The sequence below is a fragment of the Aspergillus thermomutatus genome (genome assembly GCF_002237265.1).
Source record: "Aspergillus thermomutatus strain HMR AF 39 chromosome Unknown NODE_148, whole genome shotgun sequence".
Taxonomy (NCBI): Eukaryota; Fungi; Ascomycota; class Eurotiomycetes; order Eurotiales; family Aspergillaceae; genus Aspergillus; species Aspergillus thermomutatus.
Genome location: NW_020798197.1, coordinates 1 through 21,700, shown reverse-complemented (window position 1 = coordinate 21,700; position 21,700 = coordinate 1). Strand labels below are relative to the sequence as shown.

The following is a 21,700-nucleotide window of genomic DNA, read 5'->3' as shown; positions in this document are numbered from 1 at the left end:
AGCAATCAGAATCTCGGTCGCGATCAAACAACTGGTCCTCGATAGGTATCGGAGATCGGTGGCGCAGTACTCCATACCTACCCTGGTGACTCGACACCGCCTACTTTTCATGGACAGGCATTTGTTACCGGCAGGGCAGGCGGTGAAAAAGACGGTCATTTTCTTCCGTAAAATAATATCGAGGTACTACAAATTTTTTGTCCATTCGTTCCATATCACTGGAGTTCCTCTGGCGGCAGGGTTCATCATGAACGGAAAACCTGCCTATGAGAGGCTTCTCAGTGAGTCCCAAATCCTTGAGCAGCTTCCGAATGAGCTTGCGGAACTCATCCGTACTGCTTCTGGGACTCAGTTCCTGAATGCGCTCGCGGTTAGCGCATTGAGGTCGAAATGCACAGAAAGCCTTTTCAGCATATACGAACCGATCTTTGTTGATTTGGCAGCGCGATGGCTCTCTTCAGATCTTCAAGTCGACCAGTTCCAAATAATTTCCGCCTTTGCACGTATCTTACCGTTTGTGCCATATCTGCGACCTTTTGCCAGTCAATATGCCGCCTCGTGGGCTGGACCTCTTTCGGCTTTGGCTGTATCGAAAGAACAAAGTACCTCTCAACTGGATGATGCTACCCTCCACACGCTACTCCTCGCTATATTCCGACTTTTGTCCTATGATCTTGAGGTCTTCTCGACGACTGTATCGCCCTCACAACTCCAGTCCCTATTCCAGCACCGAGATCAGTCTATCAGATACTTAGCAGTACGGTGTTTTGCCTTATACATGCGTGCAGCTGATGCTGCTACAGAAAGAATGATTGGGGCATATCTCGCAGATGGTCCGATTGAAGGACCATGGGAAGGCATGGTGATCGATTACCGGTGTCTTGGTTTGTGGGAAGAGCGTCGGTGGAAGACCCTCGAGAAGCAGATTGTAGACGTCAGATCGAGCCGGCAAATCTCGGACAGCTTTCTACATGCCGAACAGTTGCGAGAGTACTATACTGCGCGCACAGCTGAGGTCTGTGGTGTGTTGATTCCGCGACTGCATGATTCACCAAGTTCACACTCCTCGATTGTGAGAACCACAACCGCTGTGGGCAATCTACGGAAGATCGCGAAAGCATTGCTTGCGCCTGAGCCCATCCTACTTGTTGGACTACCAAACTCGGGCAAGACCACTTTGGTCAATGACGTCGCTGCGACAATGGGACAATTAGAGTCTATGGTTACACTTCATCTGAACGAACAAACGGACGCGAAGAGTCTCCTCGGAATGTACTCAACGTCGCCGGCTACAGGTTCCTTTGCGTGGCAGCCTGGTGTATTGACCAAGGCTGCAAGGGAAGGTCGCTGGATTTTGATCGAGGATCTTGACCGTGCACCCTCCGAAGTCATCGGCCTCATATTGCCTATCATTGAGAAGGGCGAGCTGACCATAGCTAGTAGAAAGGAACGCATCAAGTGCGCTGAGGGTTTCAAGATTATTGCAACCATGAAGTCAACCTACAATATTGCGGGCGAAGAGATTGCGCCAAACACCAATCTGTTGGGAAGCAGATTGTGGCAGAAAGTCCAGATAGACTCGCTTTCGATAGACGAAATTCGACAAGTGATCATCCGCAAATTCCCCCTGCTTGAATCTCGCGTTCCCGTTATCATGGATGTATACCAAAGGGTTTGCTCTTCATTCCATGGAAGCCTTGCCATCAAAAGCTCGCAAGGAAGGACTCCGGGTCTTCGCGATCTGATCAAGCTTTGCAGCAGATTGCATATGCGACTGCAGCGACTGGGGGCCAAGACTGGCTATGAAGCGACACCCGAAGCTGTCGAGGATGAGGTATTTCTGGACGTTGTGGATATCTTCCTTAGATACATTCCAGAGAAAAATTTGGCACACTCGCTCGCATTGGTTGTTGCAGAAGCACTCCAAATATCGCCACAACGGGCGCAATTCTGTCTTCATGAACGGACGCCTGCCTATTCAGATCATGGGAACAGCGTGACCCTCGGAAGGGAGATCTGTCGAAAGAACAAAGTACCCAGTGGATCGGCTTCGAAGCTTGCAGCTGCTTCCTCACGCTTTGCCTCGACTCGAGCGGCCTTGAAGCTGATGGAACAGGTTGCTGCCGCCGTACAAATGGCCGAGCCTGTTCTTCTCGTCGGAGAGACCGGTATTGGGAAAACCACAGTAGTCCAACAGCTTGCGAATCTGATGCGGCAGAAGCTCACGGTAGTGAACTTGTCGCAGCAGAGTGAAAGCACTGATCTGCTGGGTGGCTTCAAGCCTGTCAATATCCGTACCATGGCTGTCCCTATGCTCGATGAGTTTAACACTCTCTTTGAACTGACGTTCTCCGCAAAGAAGAACCAGAAATTCTTGTCTTCTGTTTTGAAAAGCGTTGCTGCGGGGAACTGGGTGCGTTTGGTCAATCTTTGGCATGAAGCCGTTCGGCTTGCCGATGGTGTGTTTAAACCAAGCAAGAACTCGCAGGGTCGGGCGGGTGAGGAGGAGGAGCAGCCGACTAAAAAGAGAAAGCTGGATTCACCCAAGTATCAGCAGCTACGACTGAGATGGGAGAGATTCGCTGCGCAACTGAACGATTTTGAGGCGCAAGTTTCGCAAGGCGACGCCAAGTTCGCTTTCGCCTTTGTTCAGGGAAAAATCGTTCGTGCCCTTCGCAATGGAGAATGGGTCCTGCTTGATGAGGTCAATCTCGCCTCCCCAGATACTCTCGAGAATATTGCCAGTCTTCTGCATCATGGTAGCGAAGGTTCTCCATCTGTTCTGCTATCCGAAGCCGGCGATGTGGAACGAGTTTTTGGTCATCCGGACTTTCGCATATTCGGTGCCATGAATCCCGCAACTGATGCTGGAAAGAAAGATCTTCCTCCTGGGCTCCGATCTCGTTTCACGGAAGTATATGTACAATCTCCCGATACTGACCTGGACGATCTGCTCGCTTTGATCCAGAAATACCTGGGTGACTTGACAATAGGCGACTCAAGGGTCGTGTCGGACCTAGCGCAGCTTTACATGGAAACTAAGAAGCTCAGCAACGAGAACAAACTCACTGACGGAGCGGGACAACGGCCTCACTTTAGTATCCGAACCCTCGTTCGTGCACTCATATATGTCCTCGAAAACGCCCACATATATGGCTTGCGCCGGGCGACCTTTGAGGGCTACTGTATGAGTTTCTTGACCGTTCTAAGCCAAGAATCCGAGCGGCTACTCTTGCCTCTTCTTGAGCGGTATGTCTTTGGCAATGCGAAGAATGCTAGAGCACTTCTGGGACAAACCCCCAAGCCACCGAATGATGGGAATGCTTATGTGCAGTTTAAACATTATTGGATGCGTCAGGGCAATATGGTCCCAGAGGCACAACCCCATTATATCATTACTCCTTTCATCGAGAAAAATCTCAAGAATCTCGTTCGAGCCAGCTCCACTCGTCGGTTCCCAGTGTTGTTGCAAGGTCCGACCTCAGCGGGCAAAACGAGCATGATAGAGTATCTTGCCAAAGTATCAGGGAACAAGTTTGTTCGAATCAACAATCATGAACACACCGATCTGCAGGAGTATCTTGGTTCCTATGTCTCTGGTGATGATGGAACTTTGCGTTACCAGGAAGGTGTGCTGGTTGAAGCACTGAGGAACGGATATTGGATCGTTCTTGACGAACTTAATCTTGCACCATCGGACGTCTTGGAAGCATTGAACAGACTTCTAGACGACAACCGCGAACTATTCATACCCGAGACACAGGAAGTCGTTCATCCACATCCGAATTTCATGTTGTTCGCGACACAGAACCCGGCCGGCTTGTATGGCGGCCGGAAAGTACTGTCTCGCGCGTTTCGAAACCGTTTCCTCGAGTTGCATTTCGACGATATTCCAGAGAGCGAGTTGGAGTTTATCTTGAAAGAGCGGTCACAGATTGCACCATCGTTCTGCACCAGGATTGTGTCTGTTTATCGAAAGCTTTCCCTTCTGCGCCAAGCGAACCGGCTATTTGAACAGAAAAACAGCTTTGCCACTCTACGTGATTTGTTCCGGTGGGCTCTGCGCCGGGCAGACGACCGTGAACAACTAGCCATCAATGGATTTATGCTGCTTGCAGAACGTGTCCGCAATCCACAAGAAAGGGCGGCTGTCAAGGCAGTCATTGAGGAGGTCATGAAAGTTCCCATCGATGAAGACATAATCTACAGCGCTGCTGAATTGGAAAAGCGCGCTCCTAACCTGAAGGAATTGGCGCCCGGCATTGTTTGGACAAAAGCCATGCGGCGTCTCTTCATCCTGGTCTCAGTAGCGCTTGAGAACAACGAACCCGTTCTTCTCGTGGGAGAAACCGGGTGCGGCAAGACACAACTTTGCCAGGCAGTTGCAGACATCTGTAGGAAGCAATTGTTCATCGTCAATGCCCATGTGAATTTGGAAACTGGGGATCTAATAGGAGCTCAAAGACCAGTTAGGAACAGAGCGGCGATCGAGACTCAGTTGCTCAATGATCTTCGGACTGTTGTCAACATAGGTGATGCTGAGCCGAAATCTCTTGACGAGCTAAGGAGCGCTTTCAGTGCTATGACTGTTGAACAATTGGAAGCATGCGATTCTGAAATAGTTCAACGGGTTCAGAAGAACATTGCTCGCTTGAACGCTCTCTTCGAATGGTCTGATGGTAGCCTTATAACTGCAATGAAGACCGGACACTTTTTCCTTCTCGACGAGATTTCTCTCGCTGATGATTCGGTATTAGAGAGACTTAACAGTGTTCTCGAACCGCACAGGTCGATACTTCTGGCGGAAAAAGGCCCCATTAATTCGATGGTTGTCGCGCACGAGGGATTCCAGTTCCTTTCGACCATGAATCCTGGAGGAGATTACGGAAAGCGCGAGCTTTCAGCTGCTCTCCGAAATCGAATGACTGAAATCTGGGCCCCTCAGCTTTCGGAGGACGACGATATTCTGCCCATTCTCAAGATGAAACTCCGAACAGAGTCAGAGAATATCCCCAAAGCCATGTTGCGATTTGCGAAGTGGTTCAAGACAACCTTCCAGAGTTCATCGATTACGTCCCTCTCTATTCGAGATCTCCTAGCTTGGGTAGACTTTGTGAATAAGTGTCAAACGTCAGATCTCAAATTCTCGATCGTTCAGGGTGCGGCAATGGTGTTCGTGGATACCCTTGGTGCCAACCCTGCTGCAATGCTCGCTGCATCGTTGCGCGATCTTGAGAAGAACCGCCAGCTTTGTCTTGAAAAGCTTCGCGAACTCTTCGACGTTGATGCTTCCAGCATTTACTTCCAAAAGTCGACAATTGAGCTTGAAGATCGCGCACTGCGCGTAGGACCTTTTGGTCTACCTATCAATGGGGATGCAGCACCTGATCCGCAATTCATTATGGATGCACCTACCACAATTGCCAATTCAGTCAGAATTGCACGCGGCCTGCAATTGCCAAAGCCTATCCTCCTTGAGGGTAGCCCAGGTGTTGGCAAAACAACACTTGTTACTGCGCTTGCTCGAGCTCTCGGAAAGCCACTCACACGTATCAACCTTTCGGAACAGACAGACCTCACAGACCTTTTCGGATCCGATGTGCCTGTAGAGGGCGGCGATGTTGGTCAGTTCACCTGGCGTGATGCGCCGTTCCTGCAAGCCATGCAGCGCGGTGACTGGGTTCTGCTGGATGAAATGAATTTGGCGTCCCAATCCGTTCTTGAAGGATTGAACTCTTGCTTAGACCACCGTCAGATGGTTTATGTGGCTGAACTTGACCAGACTTTCAGGAGACACCCGGATTTTGTCCTCTTCGCTGCACAAAATCCCCATCACCAAGGTGGCGGAAGAAAGGGACTTCCCGCATCCTTTGTCAATCGTTTCACCGTGGTATATGCCGATAGTTTCACCCAGACCGACTTGAAAAAGATCTGCGCAAAATTATTCCCTGGTAGTCCCCCTTCGCAAACCGATGGGTTAGTTGATTTCGTTTCTCTCTTGAATCTGGCCATCAACCAGGAACGCAGGCTAGGGGCTGTTGGTGGACCCTGGGAGGTCAATTTGCGTGATATCCAAAGGTGGCTGCAGCTTGCGGATCGAGGCGATCTACAAGTGCCGGCAAACAATTTCCTTGATGTCGTCATTTCCCAGAGGTTCAGGAGTCAAGAAGATAGGCAATTGGTTTCTCAGCTCTATCAACGCGTCTTTACGGATGCTCCGACTGTTGCCAAAAGCCTTTACCACAATCTAACCCAAGAGTACTTCCAAGTTGGTTTTGGAGTGATGCGTAGGGATGCTCTTCTTCAGCAAATTCGTGAGCCGCAGATGAAGATATTCCCAGGTGACCTGCCAATTCTGGAGTCTCTCATGCTTTGCATAGAGCAGTCATGGCCGAGCATCTTGGTGGGTCCATCAGGCTGTGGCAAGACCACTCTGATCAGAAAGCTTGCTGCGTTGAACGGTGCCGATTTAATTGAACTGGCCCTGAGCGCTGACACAGACACAATGGATTTGATTGGAGGGTTCGAGCAGATTGACCACAAGAGGGAGGTCTCATCCCTTGTACGTGAGCTTTCGCTGTACCTTCGCCGCCTTCTTATTTCTGCATCCTCAGCGACCGAGAAGTCAGACGCATTTCCAGCCTTCCTCGAGCTCTTTGAACAGTTACAGAGCTCAGAGATCTCGCTGGAATTTGTGTGTTCATCCCTCCCTGTCTTGATGCAGCTTCATCCTCAAGAGGCCCTTGGAGACTTCCTTCAGAGAGCACAGCACTTGATGGAGCTCTCTAAGCAGTCTAATAAGATGAAGGTCGGTTTTGAATGGACGGAAGGTGTCCTCACGCAAGCTGTCCAGCACGGGCATTGGGTTGTTCTTGACAATGCGAACTTGTGCAACCCTTCTGTCCTCGATAGGCTGAACTCCTTGACCGAACCCAATGGCGCTTTGATACTCAATGAGCAACGTACCGAAGATGGTTCTGCAAAAATCATCAGACCCCATCCGAACTTCCGCCTGTTCCTGACAATGGATCCTCGTCACGGGGAGTTGTCTCGTGCAATGCGGAATCGATGTGTTGAGATTTGCTTTCTGGCTTCGGAGACTCCCAAATCAGCCAACAGATCCATCCCTGCTTACACCTACCAGTCGTCTCTGTACCGCCTGAGGCATGTCTGGGACTTCAATCCGCTTCAGGATAGAGGCGAGCTTCCCCGGCTCCTCTGTGAATTGGGATTGGACCATCTCTCGGTCGAGGATCTGAGAATTATCCAACAATCCTCAGAGATGACATCGGCGGGCTTGTTCGACTCCGCGGGAGAGTCTTTGTCCTCGATGCTAAACCGATATGTGCCTGTTGTCCTCGAGGATTCATCCTGGCAGCCTTCTACTTTCTGCAAATCGCAAGCCGTAAACTTGAGCGGTGCTTCCTTTGCTGTTCATGGCAAATTCCAGCCTCTACATCCTCTTGTGAATGAGCCGCTCGCTTTGATTCTGGGACAGCATGTGGCCTTATCGCGGCTCATAGTTTTGGCTCATTTACAAGAGTGCAAGCTCAATCTCCATCGCCTGAAGCAAAGCTTGTTGCGTGCTGATGAATCAGCCAAACTCCTCAAACCGAGCCAAATGAGCTCTCTGGAGAGATCCCTAGCATCAAGGCGGATAGCGTCCCTGATGAAGGATGCAACGCAACCTATCGGCTCTGTTCTCGCGGACTGCGGGCAAGCGGTCTATGATTTCATACAAAGCTTAGACCGCCAAGTGCTTGAAGCTCCTGAGGCTGTGCATGCTCTTCGGGCTGTTGTCAGCTTCTGTGCTGATCTTCTCAGAATTTCTGAAGTTGGTCAAGTTGATGAAGGTGAATTCCAGGTCTATCTACAAATTGGAAAGGAGCTGTTCATCTTCTTGCTCGATTCATGGCCGCCGCTGAAGTCCGTGGCTCTGGCATTGTCTCAGTGTCTTGGTCGTTTCCAGGAAAATTGGGCTTTGAAAACAGGGCTCAGTATGCAAAGGCTATGGGAATCCTGGCGGCCAGCCACTCCCGCCACTCAGGAGCAGCTGAGGTCGAAATTGGACCTCGAGAAAGTGGCAGCCGAATTCACGGACATTGCTCCCAAGACACATCTGGATCTAGCCCAGCTGAGTCGGGTACGCAATTCCCTCGTGGACGCTCAGAGATCCATCCTTTTGGACGGTGCCGATGAAGGACAACTAGTCGAGTCACTCAAGCAGACGGTGATGGAACTGGCAAAGGTGGTGCAGGTTTCTGATTCGGCTCAGTCGCCTTACTTCATGAGCGAATTTGAAGTTCTGTGCCAATACCACGATCTGTCTTCGACACAGCATACCGAAGATAAGGTTGATTCTGTTGCCGGTTCTATTCTACCATTGTTGGCCGGTCGTCAAGCGCGGCCCCTTGACGCATCAAATCTTCAAAGTCAGATCCCTGGTGTACTCCACAAACTTTCTCTGTTTGCAGGGTCTAGCCAGTCCTCCATGTCTGGCTCCGCGGTCAATGGCATTTTCTCTTTGTCGCTGTTGGAGAAGCTGACGTTCGTCGGCACCACGAATCTGGGCCAGATGGATAGCTTGGAAGTGGAGAAACGAACTCTTTCTAAAGCTGTAACTTTGACATCGCACGAGATCTCCATGGACCAGTATCAACTTCTTAGACAAGTTTTATCGGCACTCGTTGCTGAGCTCCTCACCATGCACAAGGAATTCATCGAGCCAAAGTCTCTCGAGGGCGTTCTGACTTCGCTTCGCGAGATCCAAGAACAAGGATGGTGCAATGCATCGGATCTGCCAGCGGTCTTGTTGGATCAGAGCTTGTCTGAAGATCATTACTTTGAACCAATCGTTAAGGACGCCATTCCACGATTGATCGCGTCGCTGATGACAGGCCCGAAGCATACAGAGAAGTACATCGAGGAAACTGGACTGGCGTTGGTTCAGCTGGCCAGCCTACTGCTGCAATTATTCGTGCCCGATAAACCGTTCGACCCCTCTCTCAGCCTGGTTGTGCAGAGGCGAAGGCACACACAGCACGTCATAGAGCTGACAACAAAATCCGAAGCTTTAACTGTGTTTGAGCAGAGCTTCTCTGGTCAATCTTCCAACATGCGACAGGAAATTATACAGCAGGAGCTACGAGGCTTGGGCTCCGCCCCACCTCCGTCTCAAGTTACTCGGCCGCCGGTCTCTGAGATCAGTATCTTGCAGGGAGAATTCTCCAGCTTACTCTACTCTGTCTTGAATAGGTGCATCGAACTTGATGTAACCGCAGCGAACAAAAACACCTCGGAAACAGAGAGAATGCTGACTCTCCTTCGCGAGAATATTCGGCAACTCACGAAGCGTTTGAGCACGAATTACAGATCTTACGACGATATCACAGTGCTTGTCGTCCGTTTCCTCGAAATCTTGGATCTGGGTCTTTCAATTCAGTCCAGCGAGACCCAACATTCAAGTGACTCTCGGATCTTGCAGGCAATCAGCAAGAGAACACCATTCCTTGGGGGTACTGTCTATCCAGTTTCAGCGTTGGAAAGCCAAACGCCACCAGAGAACCAAGCTCATTTTGTTGAATTACGCTTCCACGAACTATCTTCCCTCAGAGTTGCGGTTAATACAGATTCGAGCGTCCTCCACAGCGAATCTGGGCGCCATGCGCTTCACCGGATACTCGAACAATTCCATATCTTATGGAAAGCCAAGCTCCGTGAGGATCAAGAGGAAGAGGCGCGAAAATCTGAGTTGTACCGTTATCGAGGCTCATGGGAAGATGAGGAGGAGGTCGACCAGAATGAGTTGAGCCAGCTTTTCCCTACCTACGAAGTTGACACAGCTGAAGATGATGGAAAATTCGCCCGAATTGATCCAAAGGCTATTTCGGTCCGGCTCGCTACGCTGCACGCTAAACTTTTCCAATCCGAAGATACCAAGACAGCCTTGTCGGAATATGTCAAGCAGTCTGCCAAGCTGCTGGGGTCAATATGGTCAGCAGGCGATTCTTCGAAGTCTCATATTCGCCCAAGCGAACATCTTTCTGGAGTTCTTTTACTTCTTGAGGATGCCATGAACATTGGAGATCGCAGTCCATCGGGCAAATATAACTTCTACACCGATGCAAATCTCTCTGAAGCCAAAAGACTGGTATCTCTGACGCTCTCCGTCAAGTCCCGTTTCCTTCAGATCCAGCAGGCTTGGCCGGAGCATGCGGTACTTCAGGATGTTGTTCTCTGCTGCAAAGAGGTGCTTCAATTCAAGCATACTGAGCCCGTCGCGAAGTTCCTTACTAAAGTTGAGAAGCTTCATGCCCTTGTTCATGAATGGCAGCTTGTAGCAAGCAGAGAGTATTCGGCAGCTTCTCTTTATGACGAGATCACCAATCTGATTATCAGCTGGCGCCGGCTCGAATTGTCAACGTGGGCCAAGCTACTCGACCTTGAAAAAGAGAAGTGTGCTCAAGACGTGAGCACATGGTGGTTCGTTGCTTACGAAGCAATTATTGCAGCCCCCATTCAGCTCGCAGCATCTGGTCAAACCGAGTTGAGCGACCATATTCAAGGTGTCATCTCTACGCTGGAACAATTCTTCATGTCGACAACTATTGGGCAATACAGCCAACGACTCAAGCTTGTGGCCAATTTCCGGTCACTGCTTGCACTCTACGTCCTCGATTACCCAGCTCTGGAGCAACTTGTATCTGCATTGGACAATTTTCTTCAACACTTCAAGCCGTTCGAGCCTGCAGTGCACAAGTCGATGGAGGACCGCAGGGCCGCCATTGAGAAGGACATCAAGCAACAGATTCAGCTGGCCAGCTGGAAGGATACGAACATCATTGCGCTCAGGGAAAGTGCCCGGCGATCACACTTCAAACTGTTCAAACTCGTTCGAAAGTATCGTGAAGTTTTGGCACAACCTGTCCAGCCGATTATACAGCAGGGAATGACAAACGAACCGGACGAACCGAACATTGCCACCGATGAGATCGTTTTGGCTTCGACGAGCTTCCCCGATGCTCTTGCTTTGTGCCAGGGAGAACCTGCAATATGGCCGAGCAGACCACCCAGATTCCGGAATGCGGATAGCACAGCCGGCAACATGACCGATCTGTATTCTTCGATGCCTAATGAGTTTGACATCTCAGACGATCTCGACAGCTTCGTCAAATTCTTCATTGAGAGCATCACGGAGTTCAAATCGCAGACTCCTAAAGTGCTGACTGAGGACAACAAGGATGATGTCCAGCATCTCAAGGTCCAGAAGCGTCGTTTCTATGCAGACACATTGAAACGGCTCCTGGAAATGGGTATCAAACGCAATGCGAGCACTAACTTGATTGAAAGCCAATCTTCCATTGCTCAGGTTCTCGCTACCAGCCCAAGCTTGGAAGTCGGGGACTCGGCATCGCATCTCATCAAGGGCTCCGATCTCTACTTCCACCGATTCTTGGATCTCCTGCCTCGCGTGCGTCAAGCATCTCGTGAATACTCGGAAGATCTCAGTAATGTCGAGATCTCAAGGAGCGTTGGCACCCTGGAGCATTTGATGTTCTTGATAAGGAAGCAGCGCGGGGTCATTTCTCCGGCACTGTCTCAATTGGAAACGATGAAGTCCACGATTATCAAGATGTCTAATCTCTGGACTTCTGGAGCTGCCTCCCTCTGCAAGTCGCATTCGGATCTCTCGAAGGACAGACAAGACCTCAGGAGAGCTGTGGCATGGCTTACTCCCATTCTTGGCCTCGCTGCCGAAATCGTGCAGCTACATTCCAAGTTCTCTGAAGTCGATGCCTCAAAGGTTTCTGATGGCTTGCACGCTTGGAGACACACGTTTAATCGACTGAAGTTATCACTAGACAACATTCCAGAGTTACCTTCTGGCCTGACGTCTGGGCGTCATAAGGATGTCTTGGAAGAGGTGTCGTCTTCTCTCGCTAGCTTGAATGCTGATGTCTCAAACTGGACCGCAGAACGTCCTGACTTGTCTTTCGCATTAACACAAATTACCCCATGGGCGGAGGCCAAGGGAGATGCAACTGCTAGGACTCACAGCGAGGATAGTCTCGCTATTCAGGAATTTGACGCAAGGCTCCTTGCAGCAATTGACAAGATCTTGGTCAGTCTTCAGAAACTTAAAGACGTGCCTGCTTCCCTTGCCTCCATGGGCTCGCTGTCGCGGAGTGATGAGTTCTTCACGAGGGCAATGAAGGCTGTCCACCTCTCTGACGTTACTTCCTCCCTCGAGTCCGTCCTCGACAACCTGCAACACTTGCATGCCAGCACTAAGAACACTTATGCACTTGCCTCTGCATTGGTGGCGAGCCTATTGCCCATCACAAACCGATACTTTTACATCTGCAGAGACATAATCCAGCGGTTTGTGTCGGTGCACAGAGAGACTTGCAAAATGTCGTACATCCTCGCAAAGTCATTCACGCAGATAGCCTCAGAAGGTTTCTGTAGCCCGGCGGAGGCATCTGCAGAAGAGAGCAAATCTGGAAAGTTGGAAAGTGGAACCGGCCTTGGCGAGGGTGAAGGTGCTGAAGATATTAGCAAAGACGTCGGGGACGACGAGGACTTATCTGAGCTTGCTCAGCAAGAACAGAATGAGAAGCCCTCTGAAGACATGGAGGATTCCGCGGAGGCAGTGAACATGGATCATGAAGATATGCAAGGCGAAGAGATTGATCGCGAGGCGAAGGACGAAGATGATGAGGATGCCAGTGGCTCGGAAGGAGAAGACGATATCGATGAGGAAGTAGGCAGCGTCAACGACCTAGACGACACCGCAGTGGATGAGAAGATGTGGGATGGCGACCATGATGAGAAGCAGAAAGAGACAGAGAACGAACAAGGCAAGGGAGCAACCGGACCCGATGAGCAAACCGCAGCGCAAGAGGAAGAAAAGACTCAAAAGAAGAGTGACAAGGATGCAGAACAGGAGGGTGAGGAAGAAGAGAACGAATCAGACGAAGAAGCCCCTGAGGATGAAGGCGAGGCTGTTGGACGAGAAGATATGGAAGTGACGGACCCTCACGCCAAGGAAGAAGAGGCGCTTGACCTACCCGAGGAGATGCAACTGGATGGCGACGAAAAGGAAGATGACGGTGTCGAAAGTGACGACGGAATGGACAATATGTCGGATTTCGGTCCTGCGCCTGCGGAGGACGAGCAACAGGCTGAAGGAAATGAGGACAATGCTGAAAATGAAGATATGGATCATCCAACAGACGAGCAGGGGCCTGATCAGGCAGATGAAGAAGCCATGGAGGACCAAGAGGCCAACGAGGCCGAGGGAACCGATGAAGCCAATGCAGCGGAGGAGGAAGAACCAGAGGAGGCTCAGCAAGAAGAGTTCTTGACTCAGCATGATGACAATGAAGCTGGTGGCGAGGAGGTTGCTCCTAGCGAAGCAGTTAACGGTGGCCTTGGCGCGGATCAAGATCAAGACAAAGAGCAAGGCGCGTCCGGCAATGCTCAGCAGGACGATGGCTCGACCGATCCGGCCGCAAATGCAGAACAGCCAACTGGCGGTGCCAAGGAAGGAGAGGATAGCCAGCGCAAGAGAGATGCAGGCGGTGCTGATGACGTGAGCCCTGAAGATCCTCAATTACAGGCGTTCAAGAAATTGGGTGATGTTCTTGATGAATGGCATCGGAGGAGAAAAGAGATTATGAACGCTTCCAAGCAGGATGACGATGATGAGTCGCGGAAAACCCTGCCGGAGGATACAGACATGGCTGATGCTGATTTCGAGCATCTTGCGGACCAAGATGATGTTGCTGATACACAAGCACTCGGACAGGCCAGTGAAGAACAAGCAAAGGCCTTGGACCAGAACAAGGGCGTGGAGTCTGACGTCAAACCTAGCGATAATGACCTGTTACCGGACGCTGGCGAGGAGCCGCAAGATTTTGCGGAGGAGAATAGATTGGAGGATGAAATGCAGATAGATGGGGAAGGAGTTCCTACCGAAGGGCAAACCGCAGGCGCATTGATACCCGACAGCTCCCGCGCACAGGAGCGAACAACTGACGCTGCCGGTCAACTTGAGGTTAATGAGGAGCTGGATGAGGTTGATGCCCATCTTGCGGCAATTCACCTGTCGTCCACGCTTCCGCCACTAACTCCACGGGATGAAGCCCAGCGCCTTTGGTCGCACTACGAAAATGCCACAAACGACCTCTCTCTATCCCTGACGGAGCAACTACGACTAATTCTAGCCCCCACACTTGCTACGAAGCTGCGGGGCGATTTCCGGACAGGGAAGCGGCTGAACATCAAGCGTATCATTCCATACATTGCTTCACAGTACAAGCGTGACAAGATCTGGATGCGACGGTCCATTCCCTCCAAGCGCAACTACCAAATCATGCTTGCGGTCGATGACAGCAAGTCCATGCTGGAGAGTGGCAGCGGTCAGTTAGCGTTCGAGACATTGGCGCTAGTCGCGAAGAGTCTGTCGATGCTCGAAGCAGGCGACCTGTGTGTGCTCGGGTTCGGTAATGAGGATCACGTCCGAGTCGCCCACGAGTTCGGCAAGCCTTTCTCCTCGGAAGCCGGAACACAGGTATTCCAACATTTCAGCTACCAGCAGACTGGCACGAACGTGCGCAAACTGATCGCCGATTCTATCGCCCTCTTCCGCGAAGCCCGCTGGAAACAATCGCCAGCAGGAGGCCACGCCGACCTGTGGCAACTGGAGCTCATTATATCCGACGGTATTTGCGAAGATCATGATACCATCCGGCGCCTTGTGCGTCAAGCTCAAGAGGAGCGGATCATGATTGTATTTATCATCGTTGACGCCGTCAAGGGCAGCTCAATCTTGGATCTCAGCCAGGCAAGCTTCGAGCCTGATACGGAGAGTGGAACGGGGGAGATGAAGTTGAAGATGAAGAGATACCTGGAGGGGTTCCCCTTCCCATACTACCTGGTTGTGCGTGATGTTCGGGAGTTACCGGCTGTGCTGGCCACGGCGTTGAAACAATGGTTTGCAGAGGTTGTTGATGTATCATCTTGAGATTTATATATGGTTACGATAGATAAAAGAGGTTGGGCATTTTGTTTATATGGTTGATTTCATTTGTATAGATAGCATCTCATGTATAGATTAGTTGATGACTTGGCTTTCGGATCAAGTTTTATTTCTTCATTTCAAACCCGTCTGATCTAGCGATTTTCGACAAGAGTAAACTATAATTCTTTTAGTCTGAACAATAGACGTTGCAAATTGTGGTATCTAACTCAGAAAGATTTGCATAACACAAACGAATGAGTACATGAAGTTCACCATCCATACTTGGACCCAGCCTCCTTTTTGTTCCTTCGTCCAGTGGCAAAACTCTCCTCCAAAGCCTCCCGTTGGGTGCTCGCCGCATTAACCAGCTGCCGCAGAGTGTGTTTGCCCGGGGCAATGGCCCGAACAGGATTGTGCTGAGCAGCAGCAAGGTCTGTCTGGTGGGCCAACTCCTGGTTGGCAATGTATTCCCTGTCTGTATTGAAGTGCAGAATTCGAGATTTGGAAGGGTCGGTATTGCGTCCAAAGAGCTGTCGCCGTTGGGCCCGGGACAAATTGAGATCGTCTGCGATGTTGTCCAATGTTTGATCCGCCGTCGGCTGTAAGGGGGCCGTCGCGGTCCCAGGCTCGGGCTGTGGGCCAGCCGGGGTGGCTTCTAGGTCGGTGGTATACACCAATGGCTCGTAAGCAGCGCCTTCTGCGTGGGGTTCGGGCACATTCGACGTTGTAGTTTCCTCTCTGGCCAGGGAGAACAGGCTGATTTTTGGTTTTTGAGCGACGGGCGGCGTTGGCTGTGCAACCGGTTGCTCATTGGACGCTTGCGAGGATTGCAGAGCCGTGGTTTCGTTCGCATTTGGCAAAGGAGACGACGAGACAGGCTTTGCCGGTTGCTTCTTTTTCTTCTGCGACGCTCGCCCCACGGACAACGGCTTGAACATCATCGGGTTACCCTTCAACTTGACCTCCTCTTTCTTCTCTCCGTCTACCTGAACCGTCGCGGCCTGCTTGTCGTCAGGCTGTTCACTCCGGAGACTCCCCGGCTTGGGTATCGTCTCATCATCGCCATCGCCCGCCAAGCTATCGAACACCTGTTCCCTCCGAAACTCCGCATCAGCCTCGCGGTCGAAACCCGGAGTCGCGCCCGTCTTCAAGCTGAAGACCTTCCGGGCTGGCGCAGCCGTCTTCCTATCCTTCTCCGCCGTGACGTTGGTCCTCTTCGGAGCCGGTAAAAGGGAATTAAACCCCGAAAATGCCCCGCCTCCGCCTATCCTGGCTCTTTTCCGAGCCGGCCCATCTTCGCCTGTCCGATCGCCATCTGCGGTAGGGTTCTCGGGTTTGATCTCCGGTAGAGCAACGCGAATCTTGCGGGGGTTACTGCGGTCGACGATGGATGAGAAGTTTGCGCCGGAGGAGGGCTTGGGTGGATTCGCAGGCGGGGGAGCTTGACTTTTGTTTGGTGGTTGAGTGACATTGGTCTCTTGCTCTGAGTCTGAAGCTTCAGAATCCGAGTACGATACGAGAGCCATTTTGGACTGGGGTTTGGATGGATGTTGTCTTGATACCAATGTAGTAATGCGTTGCGGAGGATGGCGATAGGGCCGCGATCATGATAGACAGTTCCGCACGTGCCATACTGAGGAAACTGTTGTTGCCTGAATTATACGGTGTCATTTTGGATTGCAACATGCCAACAATATCTTGATGCCTTAATCTTGCCAGGCACAGCAAGGGCAAATTGTATTCTAACCATGCTAATCTCTACGGTTTCAGTAATCTTGGATTAATTCTCATTTGACTCAAGCAAGATACAACTAAGTTGCTCACACCGATGAGGTCAGGTGTTCAGGGCTAGCTACTGATTCAAGATTGTCATCTTACTCTTATCGCCAAAGTAGCTTCGCACACATGAGGAAAGCAGTCTAGGAATATGCTTACCATGATCTTGATCGTAGCGTCTGGACCTGCAGACCAGACAGACTAATCTGTAGTGCTGTTGTATCTCACATCAACAATATCACGGACATGACATCATAAGCCTGATGAGGAACAGCTGATGATCAGATAAGATCAGGCTGACTAATCACAATTGGCATCTGGGAAGAGAAATAGCAACTTCATCTTCAGCTCATTCTACAACGCCTTGCCAGGATCCCCTCTCGTCTCAGCAAATAGTACGACACGATTTAACCTAGTCCAATAGCTATGCACACTTTATAATGAGAACAAGCCATGGACACAGCCAACACCGCAGAAAATGGTCCAGAGCCACAGGCATCTCCAGAGGATGCTAGCGCAGACAACGAATACACCCGCCCAGCCACAGGCAAATTCCGCTTCAAATCCTCCACATCCAAATCCAAGTCCAAGTCTCACCGCGACGAACCATACGATACCCACCATCGCCGCCATCACCGGCATTCCCACCGCCACCACCGCTCCAAACGACACCAATCCAAGCGCTCGCCCTCCCCCGGGCCCCAAGACAACCCATCCCGCCTCTCGCCCGACACCGCCTTCCGCGAGTCCCTCTTCGACGCACTCGGCGACGATGAAGGCGCCGCATACTGGGAGTCCGTATACGGACAGCCGATCCACAAGTACGCAGTCCCATCCGTACCCAAGGGCCCAGACGGCGAGCTGGAGCAGATGTCCGAGGAGGAGTACGCGGCGTACGTGCGCAGTCGGATGTGGGAGCGGACAAGGGAGGGGATTCTAGAAGAGCAGGAGCGCCTGCGCGCCGAGAGGGCGCGGCAGAAGCGACGCGAGGAGCAAAGCGAACAGAGCCAGCGCGAGAGGATGCGGTTCGAGCGCGCGATGGAGGAAAGTCTACAGCGCGGCCGGGAGCGACGGCGGCTCAAGGCGTGGAAGACGATCTGGGACGAGTATAGGCGTTCCTGGGAGGAGGTTAACCGGGAGGTTGGCGGGGGTGCGAGCGAGCGCAGGCCATTCCGAAATCTGGTCTTTTGGCCTGTTGAGTCGGGGAAACGGAGGGATGTTTCGCGCGAAGCTGTGGAGGAGTTTATGCGCCATGCGCCAGTGGAGGCTTCGGGGGTGGGAGACGGTGGTCGGGCGGACAGCACGGCTGGCCTGCTTGCGGTGCTCAAGTCTGAGCGGATACGCTGGCATCCGGATAAGATCCAGCATCGGTATGGTGCGCTGGGGATCGACGAAAGTGTGATGTGCAGTGTGACCGAGGTCTTTCAGATCATCGATCATATGTGGAATGAGACGAGGGCGAAGCAGTCGTAGACTGCTGGGGACCTTTTTTACGTGACCAGATGCAGCATTTTCTCGGCGTTTTTGTTTTTGAAAGGATGATAGCATGATACCCTACAGTTGATAGTCCTTATTCATCACGATCCTTACATCTTATTGCTATAATGTTCGTTCCATAGCCAGGGACCCAGGAATAGTTCGTCAATCTCTTGCTTTCATATCAAAACGACTGTAGAAACCCGCAACTAGACATATATGACACGGCTATGCAATTGCGCAAATATCAGAAACAGAAATCTGACTTCGTACTCCTATTTTTGTGGTTTTCCTTATGCATTCTTCATGCTTTTCGTCCAACACCCCCACTCAAAACCGCGAATAACGCTGCCTGGTCCGGTACGCGGTGAAACCGACGTACGCACCGACGACGGCAGCGAGGAACAGCACAACTTTGAACAGGAACCAACCCCAGCTGCCGCCCTTCTTGGGCACCTTCACGCGGGCCCGGTCCTGTCTGGCGTTGTTTGATGGGCCACGGCCGGAGCCGGCGCCGGCGCTGTTGCCTCCGATGCTGTACAGGTTCTGGGCCTTGACGGAGATGATGTCGTGGTTGTCGCTCAGTTCACCAGTTTCGGCGGAGAAGCCCAGGTAGGAAACGGCTGGGATGGCGATATTGGCCTCAGGGGCGTTCAGAGTGAAGCAGTTGGTCCAGGTGTCCTCAGACTTGTACTGCAAGTCCAGGGTCAGGGACTTGTCCTGGAAGTACGTCAAGCGCGCCTTGGTAGGGATTGAAGCACCGCGCAGACCACGAGCCTACCATTAATTTGTTAGTGCAAAAGTGATTGACTTGGATATCATTTTGGCAGGCTCACAGAACAGCCAGCCACTTCGTTGGCCTTTCCGTCATGAGCCTGGTCGTAAGACGTCTTCCCGTCACCCATCATGGCCATGACGTAGGGGAATGATGTTCCGGGACGGTTGTTCTTATATGTGTCGAAGAAGATACCAAGACCTTCGAAGTTGTCTGTCGACCCGAAGACAGGGCCCTGGGTTGCGCGCTGCTTGGTGAGCCACATGGCAAACCCGTCGCCGTGCAAGTTTCCCTCGCCGTGGATCTTGAACTCAACCTCGATCTGGGTCACACGTCAGATTGTCAATTCCTCCCCTCATATGAAAATCCACCACTGACCTCCCAATTCGTTGCGGTAAGAGGAACTCGAGAGAAGATCCATCCCTGCTGCGAGGGTCGATCCGCTGTCAGACGAATGTACCTAGCCTAATTAGCGCAAGGTTCTCCTCATCTCCAACCAAGCGTCATGGTGGCTCTGATCGCATACTTGTCAGCGCGGATGATTGCATCACCACCAAAATCGAACCAGCGGCTTTGGAAGTCCGAATCCAGGTATGGCTGTGCAAAGTCAACTACGATGTTCGCATTGAAGCTTGAGCAGAAGTCGAGGTGCGGAGCGAGGACCAACCGGAGAAAGACTGTGAGTTCGAAGCTGGTAGAGTCCCAGGTTAGCGGGTCCCAACGGGCATTTGCGCATTCATAGAGAAACGGTCTTGCATACCGGAATGCTCTTGATGTTCTCGTCGCCATTGTAGGCGCTCGTGACCGGGAGAGTAGCGAGGCCAGCGAGGCACAGAAGCGAGGAAAGCCGCGGCAGCAGCATGATGACCGATGTGATTGATTGAATGGAGTCTGAGAAGCTGGAATGATTGTAGTTGTTGCGAAATCGAAAAGGTAAGCGGTAGAGAGCAGACTGCAGCTAGCGAGCAAGAATAATCAAATTCGAGACTGATCGACGTGGGTGGGCTCAATGTCACCGGGACATCAGCGAGCTCTAGACAAGTATACCTTTCCTGAAGAACAAGCTCAATGGGACAAGGTACCTCGGGATAGGCAAGATCGTGGAAAAGAGCAGCGTGAAAGAATGAACGATAGTGAAGAGAGATAAAAAGAAGTACACTACTCAGGTTTCACTGTGTACTGAGAAGAATTGAAGCGAAGCAAGGATCCAAAGAAATGGTAGACTACGTAGTATATGACAGATCCATCCTCATCGAGTAAACATCCAAGTGTCCACTTCGCCCTTGGTGTGGCGCAGCTCTCTAAAGAGATGGCGTGCACCAGCCACACTTTTTCCGAAGATCCTGTCGGCGTCATTATCCAACACCCCAGACTTCAATCAACAGATACCCCTCAGTCCACCTCACTCCATACACCGAACCTCTCTCTGACACCCCCACAAAAAGAAACACAAACACCAAAATGGCCATCTGGGGATCCTCAAGCTCCAACACCCCGTCCGCCAGCGAAGCGGACGTCAAAACCCACCTCATGAACCAAGTGCGGCAAGAAGCCGCCATGACCAACGCCCGGAATCTGATCGGTGTATGTATACACCTAATCTACCAAACAGCACATTGAGCGAAATCAATCTGACCAAGGGCGTCCTTTTTCCCGCTTGTAGAAAGTCAACGAACACTGCTTCGAAGCCTGCGTCCCCAACCCGGGCACATCGCTCTCCTCCGCCGAACACACCTGTCTCTCGCAGTGCATGGAGAAGTACATCTCCTTCTGGAACGCCGTCAGCCGTAGCTACATCTCGCGTCTCTCGACCGAGAGGAAGGCTTATAGCGGTAGTGCCCTTGACGCATCGTTCGTTGGAACGGGGCAGGAATCCAGCCTGTGAGCTCTGGCGCATCGGAGCTTGAGATTTGTTGAGGAGGGGGTAGAAGGTTGATTGTCTCTGTGATTGCGACATTACGAGGTTGCGTGGTGCTGTTTTCAAACCCCCTGCCTTGAACGGTTATGTGGTACTTCGGGAGGGCGTTATTTTCTTGCCGTCAGGTTCAACCGGTAGGGTTTTTGTACAATACTATATCCAGAGGTATGGGGTGGGTACTACGGTGTAGAGTAGAGAGGTACTCGTTCAAGTTTGAAAACGTGATTTATATGTGGCCGGCAGAGCCTCCGAGGCCGATTGACAGCCAAATCTGATGGAAGACGTGCTGGGTCTGTCTTTGACGATCTTCAGATTTGACGTCTACCTTTTCCACTTGTTTTAAGACATCGAATATATGTACATTATACAGGACTGAAGATGAAATCGACGCAGACAATGGATAAGGCCAAGAGCCACCTTTATCCCGTACTCATAACCAACACTCACCCATTTGCGTGTGCCAGCGCGAACAGAAGACGAAAATAAAAAAAAAAAAAAAAAAAAAAAAAAAAACGGAAAGGCCCGTACAGCCCCCCACAAACGAGCAAAACGAACAAGCACACAACCAAAACCACCAAACACACCACCCATATAAAACAGTGCAAAAACCAAAACAACACAACAGCAAACAAGAAACCAGAAGACTATATTACAACCCCACATTCCTCACCGTACACCCCACCACAAGATGGGACTCGCGCAACCTGTCACACGTGCGTTGATTTAACTT

The 21,700-nt window shown here is 51.3% G+C and overlaps 5 protein-coding genes across 5 annotated transcripts; 3 read left to right on the top strand and 2 right to left on the bottom strand.

Moving 5' to 3' along the window:
* Nucleotides 1-247: 247 nt before the first annotated feature.
* CDV56_101215 (AAA family ATPase midasin) lies at nucleotides 248-15,028 on the top strand (the record flags this gene model as incomplete). The annotated part of the gene is made up of 1 exon (XM_026754834.1): nucleotides 248-15,028. One exon carries the CDS (start codon nucleotides 248-250, stop codon nucleotides 15,026-15,028), a length of 14,781 nt encoding a protein of 4,926 aa, XP_026612945.1.
* A 266-nt stretch (nucleotides 15,029-15,294) lies between these two features.
* Nucleotides 15,295-16,551, bottom strand: CDV56_100985 (PRCC domain-containing protein; the record flags this gene model as incomplete). Its single annotated transcript, XM_026754604.1, has 1 exon — nucleotides 15,295-16,551. One exon carries the CDS (start codon nucleotides 16,549-16,551, stop codon nucleotides 15,295-15,297), a length of 1,257 nt encoding a protein of 418 aa, XP_026612944.1.
* Nucleotides 16,552-17,254: 703 nt separating this feature from the next.
* CDV56_100716 (uncharacterized protein) lies at nucleotides 17,255-18,274 on the top strand (the record flags this gene model as incomplete). The annotated part of the gene is made up of 1 exon (XM_026754335.1): nucleotides 17,255-18,274. The coding sequence occupies one exon, from the start codon at nucleotides 17,255-17,257 to the stop codon at nucleotides 18,272-18,274; it is 1,020 nt and encodes a 339-aa protein (XP_026612943.1).
* A 333-nt stretch (nucleotides 18,275-18,607) lies between these two features.
* CDV56_100463 (legume-like lectin family protein) lies at nucleotides 18,608-19,914 on the bottom strand (the record flags this gene model as incomplete). Its single annotated transcript, XM_026754082.1, has 6 exons — nucleotides 18,608-19,054; nucleotides 19,114-19,374; nucleotides 19,431-19,512; nucleotides 19,579-19,649; nucleotides 19,720-19,743; nucleotides 19,813-19,914. The coding sequence occupies 6 exons, from the start codon at nucleotides 19,912-19,914 to the stop codon at nucleotides 18,608-18,610; spliced, it is 987 nt and encodes a 328-aa protein (XP_026612942.1).
* A 599-nt stretch (nucleotides 19,915-20,513) lies between these two features.
* Nucleotides 20,514-20,937, top strand: tim13 (protein translocase subunit TIM13; the record flags this gene model as incomplete). Its single annotated transcript, XM_026753868.1, has 2 exons — nucleotides 20,514-20,636; nucleotides 20,716-20,937. The coding sequence occupies 2 exons, from the start codon at nucleotides 20,514-20,516 to the stop codon at nucleotides 20,935-20,937; spliced, it is 345 nt and encodes a 114-aa protein (XP_026612941.1).
* Nucleotides 20,938-21,700: the final 763 nt, after the last annotated feature.